This window comes from Globicephala melas, chromosome 1 (assembly GCF_963455315.2).
Source record: "Globicephala melas chromosome 1, mGloMel1.2, whole genome shotgun sequence".
Lineage (NCBI taxonomy): Eukaryota > Metazoa > Chordata > Mammalia > Artiodactyla > Delphinidae > Globicephala > Globicephala melas.
The window spans coordinates 167,505,717-167,529,811 of NC_083314.1; the positions used below are offsets into that span (position 1 = coordinate 167,505,717).

Genomic DNA, 24,095 nt, shown 5'->3' on the forward strand with positions numbered 1-24,095 from the left:
CTTCTCTGAGCTTCAGTTTTCTCATCTGTAAAGCTCACAATTTTGGCATCTGGCACTTGCAAGACACTCATTAATTGGTAGCTTCCTTCAGTCTTCAATTGGTGCGTAAAGAATGCCTCAAGGAGCCTGCCCTCCCCTAAATGCAGAGGAGGAGGTCAAATGGAAAATATTAGTAAGCGCAGTTTGAGACACGCATAGAAAGGGCTTTGGTGGTTAAGCCAAGGCATAAGGAAGTGGGTGCCAGAAATCATAGACACCCAGATCACAGCTGGAAGACTGAGATAATGATAATGCTAGTTAAAAGCAGGAAATGTTTTGAAAACTTATTCTGTATGGGTATTGTGACAGGTACTCTGTATGCATTATCTCATTTAATTCTCATGGCAACTCTGTGAGGGTGGGTATTATCCCCATTTTACAGAAGAAGAAGTTAAGGTGAGGAACTTGCCCAAGGATCCACGACTCCAGAGGCCTAAGTCCATGCTCTTAACTAAACTATCTCTAGTTTTGTTTTTGTTTTTTTTTTCGGTACGCGGGCCTCTCACTGTTGTGGCTTCTCCCGTTGCGGAGCACAGGCTCTGGACGCGCAGGCTCAGCGGCCATGGCTCACAGGCCCAGCCGTTCCGCGACATGTGGGATCTTCCCAGACCAGGGCATGAACCCGTGTCCCCTGCATCGGCAGGCGGACTCTCAACCACTGCGCCACCAGGGAAGCCCTCTCTAGTTGCTTTAATCCGACACCTTATTTTTTCATGTGAGGCTCGGGAGGGGAAATGTTTCACCCAAAATCACACGAAGTGTCTTATCCAAAGGCAGGGGGAGTCTCACCCAAATTTTCACAAAAAGGAAATAGAATATGAGCGTCCCTTCAGGGCGCCGTTTGGTCAAGAAGTTAGCAGAGAAATTCAGATTTAAGAAACATTTATTAAGTACTTGCATCATTTCCATTCATGCTTAAAAGAACTGCCCCCTTAGTACTGTACTGATCAGATGAAAAAACAGGCTCAGAGGGATAAATGTAATTTCTCCCAAAATCATTGGGAGGATTGATTGGGAGGATTGGCATTGTCGGGATTACACATTCAGGTCCACAGGCTTCCAGCAGCTTCGTGAATCTTATCCCAGGTTCTCCGCTTTCTGTGCCTTGGGTTGACATGAACGGGCCCTCCATTTCTCCAGACCCCGAGTCCGCTCAGAGCGGTGGATTCTGGGATTTGCAGTATCCAGCGATGAATTGAGACTCCGTGGGCCAATAGAATTCGAGCACAGACGGCTGTACCCGCCTCCGCTGCCTGCTGGTTGCTCAGGGACACCCCTCGAATTAGCCAATGAGAAGCGCACGGGTCCTGGTCGCCTGGGAAACCGTGTAACAACAAGATGGCGGCGCCGCAGGCGGCTCTGCAACCCTGTGTGGTGAGTCACGGCCCTAGACCTTTCTGCCCATGGAACCACAGACACAGGCTGGGGCCCTCACCCCGAGAACCTCGAGGACATGCGAGACCCGCGGCCCGGCTCCCCCAGCAGAGCCCCCCGCGCCCTGGGAGCAGATTCGGGCCCCCGCCTACCGTGGCTACGCGTGGAGGCAGGGGGGCGGTGACGCGGCTCCTAGGGCGGGACTGGTGGTAGAAGTCACGTGGTGAGCGCTTCCAGCTGGGGATTTAGGGGTTGAAGGTGTACAGCCTGCTGGTCCTTGTCGGCGCTGGAGAGCCCTGGGACCTGTGGGGGGATAAATCTGACTCCCAAAGATGTAGAGGCATAAGACAGAACTTTCCTCTCAAAACTTGAGTCTGAAGGGGCAGACAGCCTAACTTTTAGCCGCCTCCGGCTTGAGGCGGAAGACACAGTCCTCCCAGGAGGACCCCAAAGTGAAGGGAGTAGACGTGGCTTTGTCCTCAGGGTCCCCGGTCTGAGGGAGGAGACACAGCCCTGCGCTCAGGAGTCCCCAGGCTGATAGGAAGATACAATCGTCGTCCTCACGGACGACGATAATCCTATAATCCATGGGAAAATGGATCTGGAGACAGTGTGTTGGATTGGCCTGGAGTGAGACTGGAATGGGGAAGTCGGTTTGGGGCCATTGTGACAGCCCCAAAGAAGGGCAGTGAGAGTCCCACTAGGATGGCCAACAATGGTCATGGAGAGGAGGAGCTATGTGTGAGAGACTTGCAGAGTTTAACCTGCAGGATTTAGTAACTGATGGGATTAAGAGGGAAAGAAGGAGGGAAAATTTTTGTGTTTGGATGACGGGGTCCCATTAAGAAGGGGGAAGTGGGAGGAGCTTATTTTGAGGGAAGATGTTGGTTTTGGTTTGGAGACCAGGTCCTTTTCTTTCCTGTGATAGCTTTATTGAGATAAAATTCATATACTATACACTTCACCCCTTTAAAATGTAAATTTCAATTGTTTTTAGTATTCATAGAGTTGTGCAGCCCTCACCACAATCAGTTTTAGAACATTTTCATCAGCCCAAAAGGAAACGCTATACCCTTTAGCAGTCCACCCACACCCTCCCCGTCTCCCTTTAGCACCTCCTACCCTAGGCAACCACTAACCTACTTTGTCTCTATGGATTTGACCATTCTGGACATTTCATATAAATGGAATCATAACAATTGGTGGTCTTTTGTGACTGACTTCTTTCCCTTGGCATAATGTTTTCAAGGTCCATTCACATTGTAGTATGTATTTCATTCCTTTTTTGTTGCCAAATAATATTCCATTGTAAGGATATACCACATTCGTTTATCCATTCACTGGTTGATGAACACTTGGGTTGTTTCCATTTTTTGGCTATTATGAGTAATGCTGCTTATGAACAGATATACAAACTTTTGTGTGGATGTAAGTTTTCATTTCTCTTGGGTATATAACTAGGCATGGAGGCCATAAGATAACTCTGTTTAACCTTTAGAGGTACTGCTAGACTGTTTTCTACAGCAGCTGCACCATTTTACATTCCAACAAAGGTTCCAGTTTCCCCTCATCCTTGCCAGTGCTTATTAATTTCTGTCTTTTTGACCAGTTTCTTTTGAGGGGTCATTATGGTGATGAGAATTTGGAGAAAGGAGGGATAATCAGGTCTGGTGGGAGGTCATGCAGGGTAGTTTTCACTACTAAAGGCACAGTGCCTGGGGCTTTTTAGTGTGATGAAAATGTTCCAAAACTGATTGTGATGGTGGTTTCATAACTCTGAATTTATGAATATACTAAGAACCAATGAACTGTATACTTTAAAAGAGTTAAGTGTGTGAATTATACTTCAATAAAGCTGTGTTTTTTTTTTAAAAAAGGTCACATGCTATTTGATTCCATTTATATAACATTCTTGAAGTAAGAAAATTATAGAGATGGGAAACAGAGTAGTGGTTGCCAGGGGTTAGGGACAGTGGTGAGGAAGAGGATGAGTGTGATGCTAAAGGAGTAGCACAAGGGAGATCTTTGTGGTGATGGAATAGTTCTGTACATATCGTTTTTTAATATAAATTTATTTATTTTTGGCTGCGTTGGGTCTTTGTTGCTGTGTGCGGGCTTTCTCTAGTTGCGGCGAGTGGGGGCTACTCTTTGTTGCGGCACGTGGGCTTCTCATTGCCGTGGCTTCTCTTTGTTGCGGAGCATGGGCTCTAGGCACGCAGGCTTCAGTAGTTGTGGCACGTGGGCTCAGTAGTTGTGGCTCACGGGCTCTAGAGCACAGGCTCAGTAGTTGTGGCGCATGGGCTTATTTGTTTCACAGCATGTGGGATCTTCCCGGACCAGGGCTTGAACCTGTGTCCCCTGTATTGGCAGGCAGATTCTTAACCACTGCACCACCAGGGAAGTCCTCTGTACATATATTGATTGCAGTGGTGGTTACACAGAGTCTGTACAGGGGATGAAATGGCATAGAATGACACACACAGATTATACAATGTCAATTTCCTGATTTTGATACTGTGTACAATAGTCATGTAAAATGTGACTATTGGGGAAAACTGTGAAGGATACACCAGACCTCTCTACTATTGTCCTAATTTCCTGTGAATCTATAATAATTTTAAAGTAAAAAGTTAAAATATAACTAAATAAAAGCAAAAAAAAAAAGAAAAAGAAAAGGAGTTAGCCAGCCAAGGGAAGGGTGTGGGTAGGAGTAGGGAAACCATTTTGGGGGATCGGGTTCCAGGCCTGAGGAGCCATGTGTGCAAAGAAAGCCCTGGTGCATTTCAGGGCCGACAGTTCAGAGTGGCTCAAGTGGAGGGTGGGATGCGGGGGGACCGTGGGTGATGATGGGTGAGGTCCAGAGACACAGGCAGCGACCAGATCATCCATGATTTTTTTTTCTGTGGGTGAGAAGGAGCCACTGGGAGTATTGAGCAGGGAAGTGACATGTCAGCTTTGGGTTTAAGAAGATTCCTCTGGCAGTGTGTGGAGACTGGTGAAGGGAGCCACAGGGGCCGTCACACTTGGCCACACATACCCTGAGGATGCCCGGACAAGACGGCAGGAACCAGGCAGGCTGGGGGCAGGTTTGGGAGGCTGGATGCTGGATGATGGAGATCAGGAAACTCTGGACCTTGTCCTTGGAGGGCACCTCTGAGAAAGGGGCGGGGCATGAGTCCCAAACTCCAGAATTAAGACCAAGGGAGCTGCCTCCTGGTGATGCAGGTCCCCTTGCTGGGCAGATTCAGGGGCTGGTGGAGGCCAGTGCCACACATCTCCAAAGTGGAACGGAAGACTTGATTCAGGCCCTGATGGAGGTCGTTTGATTCTTCGATTTCTAGACATTAGCCACGTGATATTTAATTCACTGAATAGTGACCGTTAATTGCATCCCTGATGTTCATTCATCTTTCCAGAAGGAAGAGGAAAGGAAGGGAAATCAGCATTTAAGAGGGCCTTCCGTGTGCCAATAACAGCGGTAGCCACAATTCACATTTTTGAGTAATTCCTTCGAGCGTTTCACTGGGCTAGGTGCTTTACGTGTGTTACCCCTACCTGGCTGGTACTGTTACCATCCCCACTTCACGCTAAAGGAAACTGAGGCACAGGCTATACTGGAATGGCAGAACCTATCCAGGGTCTGGGCTCTTGACCTCCCTGCCATGCAGGTGGTGTCTTGGTAGAATCCTGCCTTGGGGTTGCCCCTCTCTGGCTCTGAGAAGTTGGAGGTGGCCCTTGGTTCTGGTAGGAGGGGAGGGGACACCTGGGCATGATGACCAGCTCCTTGGTAGATAGACAGAAGCCCCAGGCCTGCTGGGTAGTCTTGTGCCAGGCTTGAAGTCTGGGGAAGTCCCAGGCTTCCGGCCCACCTCTGCACCTCATCCTACCCCCATCGCCCTTTCCCAAGCACTGCTAGGCCAGAGACCTCCAAGAGCAGAGCAGAGAGCTGGATATCCAGCGGAGCAGGTGGACATCAAGCATAGGGATCCTGAGGCCAGGCCGCCTCCAGAAACTTCTGCAGAGGCAGTAGGAAGAAGTGAGGGGTGCCACTCCCTGGACAGTGCTCCCTCCTGGGAAAAGTAGCCAGGGCAGAGGAAGTTTCAGGCCGCTCCCTGGTCCTGAGTGACTGTCCCCAAGGGCTGACTTCTTTCTTCTCAGGGAGTTCCTGACAGCTAGAGACTAGAAGTAGAATTATGAGCTCACCTTTGGCCTCCCTTGGCAAGACCCGGCGAGTGCCTCTGCATTCGGAGCCTGTGAATCTGGGGTAAGGAGCTGGCCTCGTGGGATCTTTGTGTCCATGCCCCTGCCTCCTCCCGGCTCCTCCCGTGGACTAGGAGATTGACTCCTAGTGTCCTGAGGAAAACGATAAGAAGTTATGTATCTCTCTCTGATCACCTTATCTTTCTCGAACCTTCTTCTGGGAGGCTCTCCATGTGTCTAAGCACACACTGGGCTGTGCCATTTAGCGAGGTGGCGGCATCCGTCTGTTTATTCACTGGTCATGAATTAGTTCTTCAAACACTGCTGGCCCACCTGTTCCAGGCTCGGCCACATGCTGGGCTCTCAGTGAAGAGAATCCTGTTTGTTCATCTATCAGTTTCATCTTTTCAAAGCATTTTTTTACCTCTCTCCTTGCTCTTCTGAAGCCCACTTTGAGTCATTTGCATCATGGCCAAGGAAGTCCAGAGAGGTTAAGTGACAGGCCTGGGGTCCTGCAGCCATTTCAGAGCAGAGCTGGGGCTGGGCTCCTGGGCTTGGGGACTCTTGTAATCTTCTCTCCAAGGCTCTGCCCTTCAGCTCTTCACCATCCTTCTTTGTTGGGAGGAGTCGGACACCCTGAAGCCTGCCCCTTGGCTCACCCCTGGGCCGGGATGGGATTTGGGGGTGGATGTCCTCAGGAGACACCTTCTTTAGGATTGATGGGGGACCTGGTGCCAGAGCCTCCCCCGAGGGCAATCCAGGGGGTCCTAACTTGTCTGTCTTCCTTCTCCTTCCTGCCCCATTCCCAGGAGGCGAGATATAAAAATGTACGGAAATGGTAAGTGTGGGCTCTGCCCTCGTGTCCTGCTCATGTCCTTGCAGTTGGGCAGATGGAGAGAAAGAGCGTGATGAGCTCCCGTCAGCCAGAGTGGCTGGCCAACTGCAGTGCTATCTGCAGCTCTCGGATTTGGACACCCCACACCCTTAGTGGAGATGTCATCACTAACATTTGAACCCCTCCACTCACCGTGGGGTGGGCCATGAGGGGGGCAGACCCCAGCCCTCCTTCTCTGACAGCCACCTGCAGCCCATTACAGCCTTTTCTCCCTGAAGCCCAGTCCTCACGTTGCTGCCCTGCCTCCCGCAGGCTCAGACCTTTGCATCCCAGCCCTCCTTTAGCCCCCACCGTGGTGCTGGCATTGGCCACCCAGGTCCCCCCAGGGAGCCAGGTTGGGAGAACTCCAAGAACAGGCCTGTTCTGGTTGGATCCTTGCTCTCCAGCGTCCCAAGTTTTCTATCCTCATATGCTGGGGGACAGAGAACAGGCTGCTTCATCTAGACCAGGGCCCAGGGCCCCCATTTCGCCTGGGCTTCAGCCCCAGAGCAGTGACCTGGGCATCCCTGTCTGCAGAAGATGAGGTGGACGTGCTGAATGACGCGCACGGCTCAGAAGAAAAGATCTCTGTTCCTTCCTGCTATGGTGGCATAGGTGCCCCTGTGAGTAGGCAAGGTGAGTGCAGAGGCCCGAAGGGGTCTGTGTCCCTGGCAGCAGGAGAGGCCCCGGGGAAAGGGAGGCCCTGAGAGGCATGGCACCTTCTCCCACCTGCTGGGTCAGAGGAGCTGCTTCTACTCCTGGCTGACTGTGGCCCTGGGCCTGCACCCCAGACCTGTTCAGAGCCTGGCTTGGCGTGAAGCCACACGCAGGTCCGGCCGTTAGCTCAGGAGGTCTGGCAAAGCCCCAGGGCGGGCTGTGGCTGGCACCTCTGGAGTACACCTGGCTGGAATCCCCATCAAGAGTGATGTCAGTGGCTCTAGGATTCAGGGTCCAAGAGGAATGAAGGGCCTGAGGGGGAAGCTCAGCCTCCGGGCATCTGCTTCCTCCTTCCGCAGGGCTCTGGACAAGGCCCAAGTCCCCTAGACAGTCCCCCTAGCCTGACGCACACCATCCGCCAAGGGCTGTGGCAACACTGCAATCGTGGAGGTGCGCAAAGTAGGATGGGGCTCACTGGGGCGGCTTCCCAGAGGAGGTAGGACTGAGCAGTCCTGCGCACAGGGGACTCATGGGCTGGCAGGGTGAGCTGTGTGGTGCACTGGGCAGGGGCAGGGTCTGAGCTGGGAGTCTGGGGGAGCTGGGGATGAGGTGAGAGTTTTCCACTAGCTGTGATATCTTGGGTAAGCAGCTTCCTGTCTCTCTGTCTCCGTTTCTGTCTCTGATCCTCCACCGAATGCCCCCTCCCCTGTACAGGTAGGGAGGGGTTGAGGTGGAAAAGGAGACCGGAAGAGCCCGGCCCCACAGCCATTCGGTCACAAAGCCAGGATCTCCATCACCCCAGGGGGGATGCTTTCAACAGCAACCACAGAAACTGGCTGTTCCCCAGGTCTCTCTGCCTCTCCCCCGCCACCACCCCTCAGCCCGCTCTCAGCCAGGGGTTGCCCCTGCCAAGCTCACAGTCAAGGGCTTGCCTGTCCTGTCTCACTTCTCTGCAGGGAAACATTCCACACAGTTCCCTGATCCCTCTTCTCAGGACACCCCGGGCTCTTGGCCTCCATAACACGGCCTCCCTGCCATCCTCCTGCCTCCTAGGCTCTTCCCTCTCGGCTCCCTGCCAGCTCCAGCTTTTCCATGTGATGTTCCTCCTGCCTGGGATCTCCTCTCTCTCTCCACTCTGCCTCAAACATGTGCCGTCATCCGTGTGCTGACAGTTCCCAAATGTCTATATATCAGTTAAGAAGCTTTTGACTAAAGTCAACGAAAACCCTGATTCAACCAAGGAACATCAGGGGGCTTTATTATCCCACATACTAAGAAGTCCTAGGGAGACAACAGCTCAAAGACATTGTCAGAAGTTCAGGTTTCTCCAGCTTTGCACTGAACCATCCTTGGGCCTGTCAGCTCCACATGGTCACGTGGTTACAGCTACACTTCCGGCTTCACACAGAGAGAGACAACATCCAGGGGAAGAAGGGGGCCTGTTTCTTCCCATGTGTCTCTCTTGTTTTCTTTCACAAATGTTTTAATTTGAAAATTTGTCAGCAAACAGAAAAGTTGAAATAATAGTACAGCAAACACCCATACGTCCTCAGCCTAGGTTCAACAGTTAGTGACATCTTGCCATATTTGCTTTCTATCCATGTACACATATGTTATGAACACAAGTGTATTTTTTGGATGAGCCATTTAGAAATCAGTTGCAGATATCATGACATTTCAGCTCTAAATACTTCCCTTTGCATCTTCTAGGAGTAAGGAAGTACATAACCACGATGCTGTGATCTCACCTAAGAATATGAACAATCCAGTAACCCTCTCTAACATCCCAGTGTTCCAAAATATCTCTCATAGCTTCCCCCCCCGCCACGATTTAGGTTCTGATTGAGGGTCATGCACTGCATTTGATTGTTATACTTCTTTAGAGCAGAATCCCTGCCTCTTTAAAAAAATGACACTTTTTTGAAGCGTCTGGGCTACTTGTCCCGCAGGATGTCCCCCATAGTGATTTGTCCGGTGCTGTTTAACTTGCTCCTCTATCCACCGTATTTCCTGTGAATTAGGGGCGAGATTAGAGGAGTGATTCAACTGAGAGTGAACTTTTTTTTTTTTTAATACTTATTGGAGTATAGTTGCTCTAAGGGTGAACTTTTTGACAGCGTTTCAAGGTGATGTAACCCGTATGTTGTACCACTCCCTCGTATATACATCTTCGGTGCATTACAGAATCTCTGTGCCTCAGTTTCCCCAAACAGTTCATTTCCTCAGAAAAGCTGACATATGAAAAGTGTAGAACTGTCCCCATTATCTCGGTGGCAGCAGTTGTTACCACCCTTATTTCTGCTGCTGGGGAGCCCGCTACCTCTCCCCTCCCCTGGACCCCCCTCCCTCTCCCCTCCCCTGGACCCCCATACCTCAGCCTCAGCTCAAGGCCCAGGCTCTAGGACTTTGTCTGGTTGGCAGTCCCTGGGTACCACAACTCGGAGTTGATGGCCACCATGGCGAGGAAAGTGCAGGATCTGGAGCGGCAGGTGAAGGCCCAGGCGGATGAGATGCTCTCCAAGGTGGGGCCCCAGGGGGGAGAGGGCCAGGGTCTGGTCTGAGGGGTGGAAGGGCCTGGGCTGGGGAGGCCAGTGAGGCTACTATTGCAATAGACCATGGTGGATGCGTTCTAGAACCATCTCCCTGAGCAAACCGCCCAACTCGAGGGCCAGGTCTGGCCCGGGACTGACCTGGGTCCCTGTGACTTGAGCAGAGAGGCTAGGGGTCTTCTCCACACCTGAGCAAGGCCCGTAGACCTCAGATTGGGTGGCAGCGGTGGCTGCTGAGTGCTGGGCACTTGGGGGTGCCCACCCCCTGCCCCCACCTCAGTGGGACCACAAGGGCCATCTGAGCACCGGAGCAGTGCCAGAGCGGGGCAGGGGCTTTAAGCCGGGTCTTCCCATCTGGAAGGGGCTCCCTTGGGCTCTGGGAACCACCAGGTCTGCTCCCCTCCTGTCTCGTTGCTGCAGGATCAGAAGATACGGGCCTTAGAGGAGCTGGTGGAGACCCTCCAGGAGCACCAGGGTAAGAGGCCCTCTGTGGGCTGGTCAGCTCCCCTTTGTACCCCCTGGGCCGGCGACCTCTGGGTATCAGGGCTTCGAGAGCATCAAGCTGAGTCCTGTGGTGGAGTCTGGGCAATGGAGCCCAGAGAGGAGCAGTGACACCCAGGGCAGTGCCCTTCTGTGTGGGACTGAGTCCCCCGAGCGCAGCCCTAGCCCAGCCCTGAGCACAGGGCCTGCCAGCCAAAGCCTGGAGGAAAGGCAGCCCCGTCCGGAGCCTTGCTCGGTGGGCTGGTGGCCTCCCGAGAATCAGGGCCTCCCCTCTCAAGGTCAGGGCGAGAGGCCAAGAGGTGCTTCTCCGGGGATCCCTCGAGTTCTCGTGGAGCAGCTTCTCCAGATGACCCTCAGGCCAAAGCTCTTGTCATGGCCAGAAGTGGCCTGGCAGCCTCCATGCGGGGGGCACAGGAACCCCTCCCCGTCTTTTCCTGAAGGCACGGTGACCCTGCAGCGGCAGGAGGAGCTGGAGACCACGTGCGCGCAGCTGCAGCGGCAGGTCGGGGAGATGGAGGTGAGGGAGGTGCCGGCCCAGGGCTGTCTGCCCCCAGGGACTGGGTCAGAGCCCACCTCTCTGGGGTCTCCTCACCGCACATCCCACACAGGGGCCCGGGGCACCCCCCATCCCATTTCAGGCTTGGGCTAGCCCCTCCCCCTTCCTCAGTGTCGGCTTGAACTACTCTCCCCTCCAGCCACGGGGACCTGCCTCTGCTTCTTTGACCACATCAAGCTCTTTCCCACCTCAGGACCTTGGTCCGTGTTGTTCCTTCCACCTGAAATTTCTTTTTCTACCTTCCCCTGGCGAGTTTTCACTGATCCTCAGTCTCAAGTCAAGGTGGGAGCCCTTTCCCAGGGGACCCCCTTCACCTGTGACCAGGGCAGGTGCTCCACTCTCTCTTCCTCTGGGGACCGTGGACCCCACGAGGGAACGAGGGAGGGAGCACTTTTCTCCTGCTCGTTGCTGCGCGCCCAGGACCTGGCAGGGGCCTGGCTGTGCGTGTTTACTGCGTTGGTCATGGCCATTCCCTGCCTCTGGACGTGGCATCTCACTCACCCAGTGTCACCTTTGTTGCCATCGTTCACACAGCAAGGCTTGAGCTGGAGGGACCCCAGGCTCAAGGGAGGGTCCTAGGCATGCATACATCCTCAGGGCCCCCCACTGCCTCACCGGCCCCACCAGGGGTTCTAGCCTCCTGGGGTTCTAGCCTCTCCCTCTCCACACCGAGTTGCTTTCCAAAGCCCCAACCTAATTTAAGACCACAGACGCAAACCCCCAAGCAGCAGCTGCAGCTGAGGGCCCTTCCCACCCAGGCCTGTGCATACCCCAGGGCTGTGGGTAAACAGCTGCTCCCTGAGCGGCCTGCTAGGACTGCCGGCAGCCCGTGGGGCTTCTCTGAGCAGCTGCCATAGGAGTCAGGGCTGCCCCCTCAGGGCAGAGGGCATTGGGGCTCCCACGTTCACGTTGTTCACACGTTTATTGCTTCGTTAATTTAGCAAACTCAGACAAAGTACCTCCTGTGCGCCCGGCACCCTGCCAGACACTGGGATGCAGAGAGGGTCCCTGCCCTCATGGCACTGACAGTCTAGAGGGGACACACATAAACAAGTACACAGGAAGACACACAAGTACGGAACATGGTGAAATATTTAAAAGGGTAACACATTAGAGACTAGCTGGGACGTGGGCCACTCCCCGCCTTGGGAGGTGGGAGCAGGGAGGCATGACTGTTTGGGCCAAGTTCATTTTGAGGTGCCTGTTGGACATCTAAGTGTAGATGGCTAGAAATTTGAAACTGGAAAAGAAGAACATATGTTGCAAGAGATGAAGGCAGAAGTGTGCCCGCTGGGTTAGGCAGCAGGCAGGTTGCGGTGGCTGCTTGTTAGCCGTTGCAGTCAGTTGTGGAGATGGAAGCCGGGCTGGAGTGGGTTGAGGGAAGGAGTGGAGGTGAGGAAGCAGCAACCGGAAGCATAGACAACTCAGAAGTTTTCCTGTGGCAAAGGCGCTGGGCGGCCAGCCCTAGAGAGGCCACGTGTGGGACATGTGGGGGGACATGTCCTCTCAGACCTGCAGAGCAGGTGTCCCTTCCTCTCCTCCCACTCGGGCCAGACCCACATGGCTCCCTGCCGCCATAATGGCTGACTTACGCGAGTTCCTACTTGTGCCAGGCCCTGTGCTAAGGACATGACGTGAATTACCTTAGTGAGTCCTCACGAGCTTCATTTTACAAGGAGAAGCCTGAGGCTCTGGGAGGTGAGGTGGCTTCCCAAGGCCACAGCCAGGAAGTGGCCAAGACCCCCGGGCCCATCGCCCCATCCAGTGGGCTGGGAGCGGAGGCCTGAGGCTGGGGGCTGGGCTGATGCCGTCTTTTCCCCTGGTAGGGGCTGAGCTGACAGTGCCCCCAACATCTCCCTCTTCTCTCCCCACAGCGGTTCCTCGGTGACTACGGCCTGCAGTGGGTGGGTGAGCCCATGCATGAGGAGGACTCGGAGGATGGCGAGAGGGACTGGATGACAGCCAAGAAGTTCTGGAAGCCAGGTAAAGTCGGGGTCCACCCTGGACCCTCCTGCAAAGGGAATTCCCCTACAGCTCCCGATGGCCCACAGCTGTCCAGAGGCCAGCTCATTCATGCCCCTTCTCCCAGCACAAGGTGCCCCAAGGCCTCCCACAGCTTGCCACTGACACGGGAGCAGGAGGGAAAGGCCTCAGCCTCCGTCCCTGACCACCTAACCCTAGACTCTGCCTGCTCATCTTTCTAAGGCTCCAGGGACCCAGGGATACAAAACGTAACAAGACCTCATTTGTCTCAGGCACCATAGTTTACAAAATGTCACCCATTTAAAAGCTGTGGCCTTTAGAAGCAATCCCCCTGCTTTGGAAGCTGGCCCTCAGGCCAGGGGCTTGGTCCCCTCTGTGGACTCCCTTTCCAGGTTCATTTGTAGCAAACTATTGAAATCTACCTGCGTCTCTGGGCCTCCACCACGTTTTATTTTTAACTCAACTGCTAATATCCCGAGGGATGCACTCCAGAGATTTGGGGCCATAGAACTGGCTACTTCCTTTATATATATATATATATATATATATACTTTTTTTTTTTTGGCTGCATTGGGTCTTCGTTGCTGTGTGCGGGCTTTCTCTAGTTGCGTTGCGGCGAGTGGGGGCTACTCTTTGATGCGGTGCGTGGGCTTCTGATTGTGGTGGCTTCTCTTGTTGCAGAGCACGGGCTCTGTGGCGGGCGGGCTTCAGTAGTGGCTCGCGGGCTCAGTAGTTGTGGCTCGCAGATTTTAGAGCACAGGCTCAGTTGTGGCACATGGGCTTAGTTGCTCTGCGGCACGTGGGATCTTCCCAGACCAGGGATCGAACCCATGTTCTCTGCATTGGCAGGCAGATTCTTAACCACTGCGCCACCAGGGAAGTCCCAGAACTGGCCACTTCTGAAAGCTGGGTCCATTTCCTTCAAAGAATGGAGGTCATTGCCTGGAAGGTAGTTCTCCAGGCTCTGTTGGTCACACCTGGGTCCTGATCACCACCGCCTAACCCAGGTGTGACTTGGGTACTCGAGTTCCGTTCTCTGAGCCTTCAGTTCCTCATCAGTAGATCAGTAGCTCCTCATCAGTGTATTCTTTCCCATGGAGTTACTACGAGTCAGCGGGTTGGACGCAACACCTAGCACTCACCTCGCATGTCATCAGCCCCGCAAGTGGGAGCTCTCATTGTTTTCCATGGTCAGAAGGCAGTGGCAGTCTCAGGGGAACGTGAGCTTGGCTCCCAGGGGACTGTTTGGAAGACAACTGTACTTTCTTAATTTCATAAGTTTCCTGCTGGGTAAAAACCCAGACTGGAAACATGAGAGTCCCACCTGCTGCACATTGGCTAGCTCCCCCTAAATCTCAGGGGAAAACCCCCTCACCCTTGTTTCAAAAACATCACTTTCCATTTGCACCAAATTTGCCACTTTTAAAGCATTTTCACAAATAGCCTTGGCACAGGCCAGGGGTTATTCCATTTTACAGATGGGGAAACTGAGGCACTTAAGCAGTCTGTTGAGTGAAGGGGGCAAGACTTAAGGCTGGGAGCCCACTGGGAGATGGTTACAGTCATCCAGGCCAAAGATGAGATGATGCCCAGCATAAGGGTGATACTGGTGGGGCTGGTGAGAAGGGGCAGAGCAGAGAAATTTAGGAGGGGAATCCATGGCCTTGGCGATTGCTCGAACATTGGGGGGGCGGTGGGAGGAACCTGGGATGACCCTGGGGAGCACAGCTGTCAGGGAAGATGTCCCATTTAGGACACGGCAAAGCTGGGGAGCTGTATGGCACCTGGGCCATGCCAGGAGCTGAACTCTGGGCTGAGTGCTATGGGAAGTTCTCCCTGGGTGAGAGGCGAGACCCTGCTAGGCAACTGCCAGAAGCTGTAAGGATGTCCCTTCCTGGGGTCCAGGGCCAGAGGCCTGCCAGCACTATGGACACACGCACGCACGCATGCATGCACTCACACACACACACACACACTGCCCCTGTGCGGTGAGCTGGGCTCAGGCCTCATGTGGCCTTGCTGACTAGTTGGAGGGCAGACTTCCTTCTGGCCAGTGGGGCCCTCCCTGCTCCTTTGGGGAAGGGGTGAGACCAGACAGCTGGTTTCTGGACCTGGTTCTGTGGATTCCACCCCCTCCTCCCAAAAAGAGAGCAGCCCCCAACTGCTCTGTGTTGTTTGTTTTTGCTCAGAGTACGGCTGTTCTCAAGCCCCTTGTTCTAAAGCCTGGCCACAAGTTCCTGATTTGTGTCTTTTTCTTCTTTTGCCTTTTGATTCTTCAACATGGAGGGGGCTCAGTTTAGCTCTTCTGACAGATGAACAACATGTTTTTCATTTCTAGCAGCTTTTCCTCCTGGGACTGCCCGCCCCCCTTTCCTGGCTTTTTCCCTTCCTCTCCCTATGGCCTTGTCCCCACGTGCCAACCTGCCCCTGCCCCAAGGGCCCTTGGGTCCATGAAGCCAGCCTCTGGCTGACCCTGATGCTCTGGCTTGTTTCTCTGGATCTCCCTCTGTTGGGTACCACTCCCCACAGGCCCTGGGGCAGCAGGCCAGTGGGTTGGTGAGCTGGGGCATCTGTATTAGGCAGACTGGGGCTGATTCAAACATTCTAGAGCCTGGGACTCTTAGGGAGGAGGGTCAGTTGGGCCCATGAAGGGGCTCAGGGGAGAGGAAGCCTTGCAAAGGCTTGGCCTCAGGCCAGATCATTCACCCCTTCCCACCAGTATGTTGAGTAGCAAACAGGATGCCTTGCCAGGTGCTTCAGGGTATGCGGAGACATGAAAGGGACAGTTCCGTCTCTGGTCCTACCACCTTCGGGTCAGGTGTTGAGCCTCAGGGCTGAGAGCTCCAGCCAACTCTGAGCTCCCCCCACCCTTCACCTCTGAGCTCCTCACCCCCCCCACCCCTCATCAAGTCCCTGCCCTCTCTCTACATCTCCCCTTCCCACTCCCAGCGCCCACCTCCCCAACCCTTTTCCCCAAGCCCAGGCTCCGGCATCTGTGTGGGAGCCTCTTCCCTCCCCTGCTCAGGAAGCCAGGCTGACTCCTCCATGGGCTGTCCCTGGGCTGCCCTTGGGCCCCTGGAACTGGCCTGGCCTAGACCCCAGGCAGGCTGGACTCCTGCCACCCACCCTCCCACTAGCTCGGTCCTGTGCTGTGTCCCCCAAGTGCCTTGCCCCCTTTTCTCCCCTCCTGTGAAGCTCAGCTCAAACCCCACCTGCTCTAGCACATGTGCGTGGAGTGCCTGCTCGGCGCCAGGCACTGTGCCGCCCTGCAGCTGCCCCGGGCGCGTAGTTAGGGGCTCTGCGTTGCAGTGAAAGCCTTAAAGGCTCTGGCTGAAGAGGGGGGCCTGGGTCAGATCGTACCCTGTGTGGGGAACCTGCCTCACCTCTGAGTCCACATCCTCATCTGTGAGGTGAGGAGATGGTACGATTGACCCCTAGGCCCTGAACTGAGAGCACTGAATACCACAGTGTAGAGTACGTGGAGTGTTCTCTCAGGCGGACATGCGGTCGGTGAATGATGACCATGTCCATTTACTGCTCCGCCCCTGCTGCGCTCCAGAGTGCCAGCACAGGGCGCGACCCGAAGGCCAGGGCACGTGCACATGCAGGCGATTCGCAGGCATTGCCTGGGTGCCCTTGGCCTGGATGGTCAGAGCCCGCTGGGACGATCCTCTACAGGATGAGGTGGGGAAAAGCAGCGTGATGATCAAAGCAAGGGCCAGAGAAGTCAGCTCCTGCCGAGTCACAGGCTGGCTGTGGCCCTGGCGGTGACCAGACTCTCGGAGCCCGTTTTCTCCCCGCCGGCTCCTCTGAAGAGCAGAGTGAATGTAGGTGAAGTCCCCAGAGCAGGGCCCGGCGTGCAGGTGGGTGGAAATAGCAGGCCTGTTTCCTTTCAACAGCCTTCGCCTGCGGTGCTGGGACGGGCCAGCTGGGGCACGTCGGACACTGCCAGGATTTCACGGCAGCAGGTTGTCCTCCCGGTGAGGGTGCGAGGGGCCAGCCCAGGGCAGGCTCACCACTCAGCTGCGCTAGGGGCAGGGTCTGGCCCTCCTCTGGGCCCTGCAACCCCACAGTGGCACTTAACACATGCCACTGTCACTCTTTGTCACCCTGTCTCCTTCATTCAAGTATGAGCCTGAGGAGGGCAGGACTCTGGGCATGGGCGTGGCCATGCCGCTCAGAGCCTGGCAGGGCACGGGCGCTGCGGACGTACTTGCTGGATGGCGGGGTGGTGGGGTGGAGGGACGGATCCAGTGCGTCTTGAGCACCCACTGTGGGCCAGGCCCAGGGCTGGCTGCTCTTGCCTGTGTTCAAGGAGTGACCGGTGTAGCTGGAAAGACCAATAAGCAAACAAAATGACAGCAGCCTGTGATGAGGGCCAGGAGTGGGCCCAAGGGCTCCAGAAACCCAGGAGGAACAGAGGCCCAGGCTCAGGGGCAGGGGCTCCGGGCAAGGCTTCTCCACGGAGGTGGTGAGAGGGCACCTGAGCCCTGTGATGATCAAGAGGGTGGGGTGTTAGTGACAACAACAGCTCTGTCTGCCAGGTACTTCCTGTGAGCCTCACAGCAACCCTGTAAAGTGGGGCTGTTATTGTCTTCATTTTATAGAAGAGGAAGCTGAGGCCCAGAGATGTTGGCCCATGTGCCCGGGGTCACACAGCTTGGAAGTGGTACCCCGGGCTGTATGGCTTCAGAGTGTGAGTGGGGGAGCTTGTTGAGGGCAGGCTGGGGAGCCAGGGCTCTGAGGGTCTTGGGAGTTGGGCCAAGGAGCTTGGACTTGATCTCCATGCCTGTTCACTCCCCTTTTAAATAAAATCATGGGCTCTCAAAAGTTGGATGAGGCCTCAGAGATGATCTCCCTGCACTGTACTCCTCCTTGGAAAGGAACCCCAGTGAGCAGTATCTGAAGAACCAACACTGAGAGGCAAGCCTGCGTGGTCACTGAGGACAGAGGCTTAGAGTCACCTGGGCCCTGCAAGCTGCGTGACCCGGGGCATGTCACCTTACAAGGCCCAGTTTCCTCATCTGTAAAATGGGAGAAGACGACCTGCCTCTTGGTGCTTGGCATAGTAAATGCTGAGTCATCATCACAGTCAGTTCACCCCTGGATCTTGCGGGCAGGATGAAGATTTCTGTTATCTACCCATTCCCTGGAAAAGAAAGCTGCAGCTCAGAGAGGAAATGCCTCACTTGACCTCTGACCTGCCTCATCCCATGTGACGTGGCTGCACGGGGCCAGGCTTCTGTTGAGCACTCCTGGCTGTGAGGTGGCGATGCCAGGCTCTTCCTGCCTTATTCTCTTAGCCCTGGTTTGTCCAGAGCGGTGGTTCCTTCTCCCGGGCCCCTTGTGTCACCTCCATTCTGCTGCATCTGATACCTGCCAGGCCCACCCTGCTTTCACTTCTCCACCCCCGAGCCCTGGCTGAGAGCCTTCCGGGCTGATTTTCTCCGCCAACTTTCCTTTTCTCTTTCATTGCTTCTTGGCATCCTCCCCTGGGTTTCCACCTGCCCCTTCCCCTTCCCCTGTCGACACCTCAGCTCCCTGAAAAGCCCAGTCCCCAGGAGGCAGCTGGATTAGCAGTCCGCGCGCCTCTGAGTCGTCCTGTTGGCCGTGCTGTGTGGCCCTGCCTTGGCCGAGTCATGTGACTTTCTAGGCCTCACTTTCCCATCTGTAAGAATATAGCGATGGGGGCAGATGTTGACAGTGATGAGCTTTTCTGCTGTTATTTTCAGGTTTACCTGGGTGTTCTGAAAGTACTTAGTTAGCTGTTAAAGGAAAATAGTGTCTCGATATTGTTCTGGCTCATATCAGGGATATCCAGGATGTTCTGTGAGTTTTTCTTGGGACTCTCAGGGACTCCAGGGGACCCCAGGAAGAGGGGGGCGCAGGTGCAGCCCCTGCAGCAGTAGGAGATGTAGGGGAGAAGGGAAGGCCAGCTGGGGCCTACCGTTTCAGCAGCCACAAAGGCAACAGGAAACAGGGCCGCCCACATCTGTACTTCCCCGGTACAGCCATTGCACCACTGTGGGGAAAGGAATTGGGTCCCCAGAGTCCTGACCCACATCCTGCCTCAGCCTGGCTGTCCTGGTGAAAAACAGCTTCCAAGAAGGCCCAGAAAGTCACCAGTGTTTTATAGGGTTACACCCTAGGAGATGACTTAGTTCGGGGCAAGATCCCTTCAGGACTGAGAACAAGCTCCTGGCCTGTCCCCCGGCAGCACCCCACCTGCCCTGTATCCTTTCTGCTCTGGCATCTGTCTTGGCTGCCTCATCACCCCACCTGCACCCCGTGAACCTTATGAGCAGCTCTATGGACAACACATTTGTCAGAAGAGGAGGCCAAATACATGTGCAACCCAAGGTCTCCCATGTCCTGTCCAGCAGGTGTCCCGACCCTCACCTCTGTCTCCTGATGGTGCAGATGGGTGGAAAGAACAGACTCCAGGGTCAGTCCCCTCTTCTAACTTGCCAAGTGGCCTGAGGCAAATCATTTTTCATCTCTGTGGGCCTGTTTCCTCATGTATAAAATGGAGATAAATAACCCCTGCTGCGTGGCCTCTGGGTTGGCCTGAGGTCCATTTGTGCACAGTAGAGCTGGCAACAATAACTAACACAGACAGATGCTTGTTGGAATTCTTACGTGGTCATCTTGGACCCTCACAGCCATCCTGGTCCTATCATCGTCACCTTCTAGAAGAGAATGCTGTGGTGCGGAGCGTTAAATGACGTGACCAAAGTCACACAGGTAGAAGTGGAGGAGCTGGAATTTGAGCCCAGACCGCTGGGAACTCTGGACTGTGCCTTTCAGCTGCTAACACAGTGCCTGGCACATCTGATCTGGGATCTGATCCCGCTCTTGCCACTTACTGTGTGTGTCCCTAGGCCAGCCATTAACCTCTAACCCTTAGTTTCCTAATATGGAAAATGGGGATGTTTATAGTCCCTACAGCATAGGGTTGGTATGAAGAAATGGGATAATAGATGTTAAAACCCTAGCACAAAGTAAATGCTCACTAAAAGACAGCTATTATTATTATCTAGTGTTAGCTGTCCTTCCTCCTCCCCAGGTGGTCACTTAAAGAGATGCTAAGGCCCCTGCCCAGCATAGGAGGGGGCTGTGGAAGCCAGGGATCTGGAGCACACAGCAGCCATGAAGAGAGGCTCATGGGTGTCAATCCTCTTTGCCAGGAGACTCACTGGTACCCCCCGAGGTAGACTTTGACAGGCTGCTGGCTAGCCTGAAGGATCTCAGTGAGCTGGCGGTAGACAGTGACACCCAGCTGACACCAATGCCCAGCAGAGTGCCACACTGTGTCCTTGAGCCCATCCCACTGAAGCTCTACCGGAATGGCATCGTGATGTTCGATGGGCCCTTCCGGCCCTTCCACGATCCCTCCACACAGGTAGGAGTGATGGGGAGGAGAGACAGGCCTGTGCACCCTCAAGCCACTGTGGTGGCCCACCCCCTGCTCACCATTAGTTGGAGATGATGGGCCCAGCTCACCCCCAGCACCCAGGCTCATGCAGAACCTCCAGAACCGCCCCCCCTCAACCATGTCCTGGGACTCTGTTTCCAGAGTCTGATCCAGAGAGTAATTGGCCCCACGATCCCGGGGCCCAGAGCCTGCCATCTAGACAGGAAGCAGGGTGTAGGGCACTGCACAGGGCCAGCCAGGCCTCACCCTACCTCTCCCCCTGCAGCGCTGCCTCCGAGACATATTGGATGGCTTCTTCCCGTCAGAGCTCCAGCGGCTGTACCCTGACGGGGTCCCCTTTAAGGTGATGGGCTCTCCTCAAACCACTCACTCCCAGTGTGGGGATTTTGGAGGGGGTGGGAATGCTTCCTCAGGCATCACCTAGGGGCACTGCCCCACCTCAGAGACCCCAGTCTGATGACCTCCAGAAGGAGGGTGAGCCTGAAACGGGGCTGGGAAGGGAGCGGGAAGGCTGCCGTAGCCATACTTGCCGCATCAGCAGTGGGGAAGGTATGTAGCTGAACAGCAGGCAGCGCCCCCTTCTGGCATCCTGAAAGCAGAGCCCTCAGCTGCGTGGCACCACTGCCCCTCCTCCCCAGCATTCAGGACACCTGGACAGCCTGGGGAACGTGAGGAGTCCACGTAAAACTGTCCTGGCTCCCCCCAGAGGCTCCTGGAGCCTCCTGGTTGGGGTGGAAGGTAGTGCCATTGGGGGGCAAACGTTGGGACTAAAGGACTTGAGATGGAGCTGGCCCCCTGCTGTGGGGGCAGTCGGCAGTGAGATGAGGGTGCTGTGATGGGAGCACATGAGGCTGTGTCCCAGAGGGTGGTGCGTTAGTTCCACAGTGAGAGCGTGTGAGGGGGAAAATAGCGTGAGTCACGACCAGGGGTGTTTGAGGTAGTTCATGCCAAGCAGGGCTTTGCCCTCTCCTAACACCCTCATCCCTCCCCTCCTGGTCTGCTCCCGAGAGGGACTCTGTGAGGAGGATGTCAGTACTGTGGCTGCAGCTGGAGTGATGAGGGGAGCTTGCAGGAAGAGCAGGGCTCAGGTGGGTGGGAGCAGCATGAACTGCAGCTCTCCTGCTCTTTCCCAGGGCCTCGGTTTCCTCATCTGTAAAATGGGGATTGCATCAGACCATCCCTTGGGCCTATTCCTCTGTTTGGGCAAGTAGGGGTGGGCATGGAGCTCAGGGCTGAAGAGCTGTGCCAGCCGCTGTTTCCCTTCCTTCTTGACAGGTGAGTGACCTGCGCAATCAGGTCTACCCAGAGAATGGGCTGGACCCGTTCCCTGGCGAGGGCCGAGTGGTAGGCTGGCAGAGGATTCGAAAGCCCTTGGACAGGATGGAGCACCCAGGTGAGCTCGGCCCTGAGGCTGAGCCAGGTGGTGGGGGCACTGTGCAGGACAAGCTCCAGGTAGCCTCCTCCACCATCACACACAGTCTCTGCCCCGGCCAAGGCTCCCAATGCCCTCTCTGCAGGCTCCAGGATGACCGCCGAGAAGTTTCTGAACAGGCTGCCCAAATTAGTGATCCGACAAGGCGAGGTGATTGACATTCGAGGCCCCATCCGGGACACCCTGAAGGTGAGTCCAGCCCTGGCTCCCCCAGCCTTATTGGCGGGGTAGGGGGGCGGGGGGGCGGCTTTACCATCAACCCTGGCCCAGCCTACCGGAGCAGCGGCTTACCTGGAGGCTCAGGCTTGAGGGCCCCTGAGGATGGCCTGGATGGAGAGATGAGTTCCTCAGAGCTGTTCCCCTGTCTCCTGGAAACGATGGAGCTGGTGAGCTCTCAAGACTGTCTCCTGGTCTCTCTGAGCTGGGACCAGAGAGCAACTGGCCAACGCAGGAGTGTGGCTGTAAGAGTGGGAAAGTCGGGAGTCTAGGTTGGGGGTGAGCCCAAGTTCAGGCCACCCTCTTGAGGTCCAGACCGAAATACACCTTCCTGGCCTTCACAGGTCTCATCATCCTCTCTCCTCACTCACTATCCTGCTACTCCTCCCTCGTCTCCACCTGTGAAAGATACCAAACCCCTTTCCCAGGACTCTGCCTTCACCACAAGCGGCCAAGTCCTGTCAGATCTGTCTATCCCCAGAACTGCTCCCGAATCCATCTCTTCTCTCCATTCCCCCCGCCCACCATCCTAGCCTAGGCCCCAGAGTGTCTCCCAGACAACTGCAGTGGCCCCTCACTGGCCTCCCACTTCCACTCCCGCCCTGCCAGCCATCCTCCCCCAGCAGCCTCTGTGCTCTTTTAAAAATGCAAATTGGATCCTGGCTCTTCCCTGTTGAAACCCTCCAGTGGTTCTTAGGTAAGGCCTGTCATTCCTTTCTGGTTCTCTTGCCACCTCTAACCTTTTCTTTTTTCCAGTCCAACCTGGTTTCCAGCTTCAGCCACATGAATGCTGACACTTTCTCAAATATATCACCTCTTCTCAGAAGTCTTCCCTGACCTATGCTCTCTGGAATATCCTTGCCCCCCATCCCATTTCTAAGGACTCCTCTTCATCCTTCAGTCACAGCTCAAGTGTCATTTCCCCAGGGAAGCCTTCCCTGGGGAAGCCTTCCTAGGTTAGGCACCCAGCCTGGTCACTGTGTGGGGTTCTGTCTCCCCCACTAGAATGAGGGAAGGGAACGATGGGGCTACCTCCCAAAGCTTCCCTTCTATTTCCTCTCCTTGGGCCCCCATTTACACAGAATACCCCCTCCCGCTTTGGCTCACTGGTCTCATCCATCCCTGGTCAGGAGAAGTCCCCTGTAGGGGTTGGGGGGAGAGTGTGACCGGCAGGGCCCAGGGCTCTGTCCACTCCATCGATGCTGCCCATTGTGTGTCCAGATCCAGGAGATCGTGGTGGAGACGCCTGCCTTGGCTGCTGAGCGTGAGAGGTGAGGGCAGAGTGGAGAGGTGAGGACCCTGGGACTGGGCTACCAGGGGGTATAGACGGCCTCTGGGTCCACAGGAGCCAGGAGTCTCCGGAGTCACCCGTGCCCGCGCTCTCCACGCTGCGCATCAAGTCTGAGAATGGCGAGCAGGCCTTCCTGCTGCTGATGCGGCCGGAGGACACAGTCGGTGATGTGCGCACCCTGCTTGCACAGGCCAGGTGGGCGCGGGGCTCAGCTGGCGGCTGCAGCGGGGCTCTGGCCCCACGACCCGGCCTGATTCGTTCTTCCCTGTCCCCAGGGCCGTGGAGGCCACCACCTTCGAGATCTTCAGTACGTTCCCGCCCACAGTCTACCACAATGACACTCTCACGCTGCAGGCCGCGGGCCTGGTGCCCAACGCCACGCTGCTGCTTCGGGCGCGCCGGGCTCTGCTGCCCGCCCCCGGCCCCGAATAAAGCGCCCACCCCAACGCCGGCTGCTCTGCGAGGCTCTCTTGGCAGGGCAGCCCAGCAGCACTAGCTCCGCCGAGGAGGGGGCGGCGCCGCCCCTCTGTAACTCGAGCCCCAGCTGGCGGGCCTGGCCGCTGGGTCTTTGTCTTCTAGGTTCCTCTTTCTGCCCAGAAGGGCTAAGCTGCTCCAGGGGAGAGAGGGCCCGCCCCAGCCCAGCGCCTCTTGTACCAGTGTGCAGATCCCTGCGCACACACACGCGCAGGGCCACAAGCACGTGGGGACACTTCAACACTATGCATCAAAGCCACTGCCCCAACGCTGACAGAACTGCATCTGGGCACCCACTTCCATGACACACCCACACCTAGCCGAGCTGTTGGGACACAGGCAGGTGGCCACGAGGCACAGCCGCGTTACTGACTGGCATGCAAACGTGCAGTATACACCAAGGTAATGGACACCATCACGTGCATGTGCACTGGAGGGTGACCCACCCACACTCTCTAGAAACCGTTGGTCCACACAGGTATGTGTGTGCTGGACATATATCCAAACACACGCA

At 55.5% G+C, this 24,095-nt stretch overlaps 1 protein-coding gene across 1 annotated transcript; it reads left to right on the plus strand.

Annotated features, from left to right (window-relative positions):
• The first annotated feature begins 1,362 nt into the window (after positions 1-1,362).
• UBXN11 (UBX domain protein 11) lies at positions 1,363-23,539 on the plus strand. The gene is made up of 15 exons (XM_060288921.1): positions 1,363-1,413; positions 5,572-5,677; positions 6,423-6,451; positions 7,025-7,123; positions 9,566-9,666; positions 10,114-10,168; positions 10,635-10,711; positions 12,625-12,733; positions 19,921-20,135; positions 20,434-20,511; positions 21,444-21,561; positions 21,686-21,789; positions 23,038-23,087; positions 23,162-23,302; positions 23,383-23,539. The coding sequence occupies exons 2-15, from the start codon at positions 5,607-5,609 to the stop codon at positions 23,537-23,539; spliced, it is 1,404 nt and encodes a 467-aa protein (XP_060144904.1). The 5' UTR covers positions 1,363-1,413; positions 5,572-5,606.
• Positions 23,540-24,095: the final 556 nt, after the last annotated feature.

What these genes read in the sequence shown, in the direction of transcription:
- UBXN11 (XM_060288921.1), top strand. Translation starts at nt 5,607, where the DNA reads ATGAGCTCACCTTTGGCCTCCCTTGGCAAGACCCGGCGAGTGCCTCTG. An exon ending in TCCACGATCCCTCCACACAG is followed by an intron (nt 20,136 to 20,433) that starts GTAGGAGTGATG and finishes CTCCCCCTGCAG; the next exon opens with CGCTGCCTCCGAGACATATT. An exon ending in TTGGCTGCTGAGCGTGAGAG is followed by an intron (nt 23,088 to 23,161) that starts GTGAGGGCAGAG and finishes CTGGGTCCACAG; the next exon opens with GAGCCAGGAGTCTCCGGAGT.